Source organism: Corvus brachyrhynchos, unplaced genomic scaffold, assembly GCF_000691975.1.
Source record: "Corvus brachyrhynchos isolate BGI_N302 unplaced genomic scaffold, ASM69197v1 scaffold125, whole genome shotgun sequence".
Taxonomy (NCBI): Eukaryota; Metazoa; Chordata; class Aves; order Passeriformes; family Corvidae; genus Corvus; species Corvus brachyrhynchos.
In genome coordinates this window covers 611,282-614,981 of record NW_008238342.1, presented here as the reverse complement: position 1 = coordinate 614,981, position 3,700 = coordinate 611,282, and the positions used below count along the sequence as shown (strand labels likewise).

Genomic DNA, 3,700 nt, shown 5'->3' with positions numbered 1-3,700 from the left:
GGGGGGGGGGGGGGGGGGGGGGGCCCCTGCCACGGCTCTGCCAGGCAGAGAGAGAGGATTAATTATGCCAGCTGTGGGATAAGTTTGGTTGGGCGCTGCTTAAGTGTTTTTCTCGAGGCTTTGAAGAGAGGGAATGCAGGGAAGCAGCTATTGGCAATAGCTAAAGGCACCTTTGCTCATGGTGGAAGAGCCTCTTCCTTGTCACTGCTGCCCGAAGTTGATAAATCTGGGGGTGAAAAGGCAGGAGAGAGGTGTTTGTCTCCACCACTCTCCCCCTTCCAGTCCCTCTTGCCTGAAGGATTTTAAATGTCAAGGTCTATTTATTTTAAAAATACCAAAGGCTTTTGTAAGTGTAATAGCTACCTGTGTTACTAATTCTGTTTTTTGTATCATGAGTCAACTTTATCAAAGCAGACTATAGTTTCCCCCTCCAGTACGCAAGGGTTTGACCCCATACAAAAAACAAGTCTAAAATGCTGATTTATTTAAATGCAATTCTGATTTCCATCCAAACAAATCTGCTGCAAATCAAGTTCTGGGGAAAAAAAACCCTCCGATTATTCAGTAATAAAAATGGATTTCTTCTAGCAAGAAAAAATGTCAATTTGATGTATATTCTACTTGTTTGTAAACAAAATATAGAGGGAATCCTCCTGCAAGGAATCCAAGTGCCCCTGGCTCCAGTTGCCACAAAGCCTGAGGAGCAGTGGGTGTATGTGTGATGGTCTGGGGGGCACAGCCAGCTTTTAGCCCTTCTATATTTAATATATCATGACTAATACACTTCCAGCCCCATGTTGTTAAAGGTGATGTAATTAAAAAATGTTATATAACTTTGGAACGCTGTTGCTTTCTCCCCTTGTGGGACCTAGGGATAATTTTCATCTCTGTTGCTCCTGTGAGAAGGTGCAGTTAAGCATCAAGCAGCACCTCCAGGTGTCTGGGAGGACAGTTTGTTCTGTTCAAGCCTTTGAATTGCCCTGGGACTGGGAAGTGCTGTGCTTAATGTAAACTGCTGGTCTACAGATTGATGCTCACAGCCTCTGGACAGTGCAGGAGTTGGATAACATACATCTATAAGCATTGCCTTTTGCTTTAGAGTACCAGGAGATAGGTTATACAGTGTCATAAATTATGCAAGGTGCTAATTGAATGTTGTCATTTATCATCTGAGTGTTTGAGGAATGGCTTTAGCCATAGGGATCCTCTGCTTTGAGTTTTAGCTGGTCAATCCTTCCCTGCCTCGTGACCTCCTGAGGTACCACTGGGCACATGAGCGGCAGCTGAGTGGGATGAGGCTTTGCCAACCTTTCCCTGTGTCCCTTATTCCAGCAGATTCCCTGCGGGAGTTCAGCAGCAGGTCGGGGACGGGTTACGTCACTGAGGAGATTTGGAAGAAAGCCGGTGAGTGTTTGCGGTGACCCCGGCCGGGCTCCTGCCGGATCGCTCGGGGTAAACACAGATGCTGCGGATTTGCTGTGCAGAAACAGCAGGAGCCCAGCTGCAGGAACACCCTAGGATGTGCACATCTGGCTGCCAGCATCCCCACCCTGCCTTTTCCAAAGGGCTCCGCTCCTCTGTGATGCCAGCGGGGATCCCGTGGGACTGAGCCCGGCCTCGGCACTCCCGGGAGTGGTCGGGGTGCTGGTTCTGGGAACGCGCTGCTGGAACTGTGTTTCTGTGGAAGGCTCCCCCTGCTCCCAGGACGGGTGGGTGAGGCTGCTCTTTCCTTCCAGAAGAAGCTGTGAACGAGGTGAAGCGCCAGGCCATGTCGGAGGTGCAGAAGGCGGTGGCCGAGGCGGAGCAGAAGGCGTTCGAGATGATCGCGTCGGAGCGGGCGCGCATGGAGCAGACCATCGCTGATGCCAAGCGCCAGGCCACCGAGGATGCCTTCCTCGTCATAAACGAGCAGGAGGAGTCCACCGAGGTGAGGTGCCAGGGGACAACCTGGGAAAGGGCTTTCCAAGGCTCACAGAGTCTCCAGGTCAAGCCTGCAGGTCCCCCACCCCCTTTCATAGAATCATAGATCTCACACAATGGGTTGGGTTGGAAGAGACCTCAAAGATCATCTCATTCCAAGCCCCTGCCATGGGCAGGGACACCTTCCACTAGACCAGGGTGCTCCAAACTCCATCCAGTGTTCAACACATTTTCCTTTTGGAAGTCTCTCTCCAACCAACAACTAAAGCAATGCACCAACATCATAAAACATCCTTTCTAGGTTTTGCTGGCAGGGAGTTCTCCCTAAACAATGTCTGTGGACACGTGTGTGCAACCACTGGGCACCCTGAGCTGCACCCAGTGTAATGAGCAGGGATTCTGTGGGGTTGAAAGAGGTGTAGAAGCAAAAAGAAAAGGATGCTGGTGCATGCAGCAGTTTAGCTCAGAAATTATGGTGGGGTACTTGATGTTTGCAGAAAAGGAACTGCCGTTTGTGGGCTTGAAAATAGGGCAGGGCAGAAGCTGGGCTGCAGGAGAAGCTCTTGCACATTCCTGGTGGTCTGTACCACACTTGCATGTTGGAAAAGGAGGGATGGCTCTTGGTTTGTCATAGCCAGTGACAGGTGCTGAATGGGTGTCTCAGAGAATCTCTTTCTACTCTTCAGTCATCAATTACCCTCCCTGTTGCTTAACAGGAAGCTCACTTGGTAGAGCTTTTGGGATTTTGGGTAAGGGGAGTCACATGGTTCATTCCTGCACTACCACATCCCATCCATGTGGGCTTTACTCCGTGTTTTAACTTCTCTACACGTGCAAGAGCAGAGGGTTTGTGTCTGTGGAGCAGAAATCTGATGGGACCGTGCTGTTCATGTCTGCTGGGATGTGGGGGCAGCAGGTCCATCCCCTCCTGCTGGTGGGTTTCAGCTCAACTGGGCCTCAGGAAGGTTCCATGGCTGGAACCATGGAATAATTAGGTGTCATTCCAGAGAATGATGTCCATACTGCAATTCCCCATTAAATTGCTGAGGGTTGAACACACCAGTCAATAAACACATGATGGGAGTGGGTGGAACTGCTCAGGAAGCCATGGAAGGAATGAGGCAAGTAGTGATTTCTCCATAGGGGAATAGCAGAGGAGTGTCCTCCTCCTCCAGCTGTGCTGAGGAGCACTCTGGGACCTTGGGAGCTGCTGAGCACCCTCTGTGCAAGCCCCAGAGCCCTTGTCTAAAAGCTGTCCTGTGTTCTGGCCCATCTTGTAACCTTTGCAACACAGTTGAAAAACACTTGAAGTGTAAACAGCTGTGAAGCAGTGACCCAGTTTTCCAAGAACTACCACGGCCTTTGGTGTAGGGGCTTTTTGGTCACAAGTCCTGCTTCCCCTGGAAGGTGGAGGAGCCTTGGGGACACACAGGCTCTGGAGCCGCTCACTCCAAAGTGAACCAGTCAGGTGCTTCACTGCCAGCCCATAAACCATCACCATGAGCTGGTGGCTCCAGTGCTGAGCCTGGCAGTGGGAATCTGACTGCCCTTCCCCACAACAGGGCTGCCTGGTACAGCCAGCATCTCCCACCACCCTGCTCCCACAGCTCTTTGCTGGCACTCACAGCAGCCGTGTCCCCACAAAGGCCAGCTCTGACAGAGGCTGTGTTCCCACAGCTGAGCTTGCCCTCCCCAGTGTGTGTTTGCTACGCCCTGGTCCAGCTGCAGGGAAGCTGCTCCGACGCTCCTTCCCCTCCCCGGAGCAGCTGCAGCCGCCCGC

The 3,700-nt window shown here is 51.7% G+C and overlaps 1 protein-coding gene across 1 annotated transcript in view; it reads left to right on the top strand.

The window, feature by feature from the left end:
* The window catches only part of CBFA2T2 (CBFA2/RUNX1 translocation partner 2), a 58,913-nt gene that overhangs the window by 51,923 nt on the left and 3,290 nt on the right, over positions 1-3,700 (top strand). Inside the window, exons 10-12 of the mRNA XM_017735124.1 lie at positions 873-898; positions 1,224-1,404; positions 1,737-1,927. Of these exons, the coding sequence (XP_017590613.1) occupies positions 873-898; positions 1,224-1,404; positions 1,737-1,927 (398 nt within the window). The remainder of the gene's footprint in view (positions 1-872; positions 899-1,223; positions 1,405-1,736; positions 1,928-3,700) is intronic.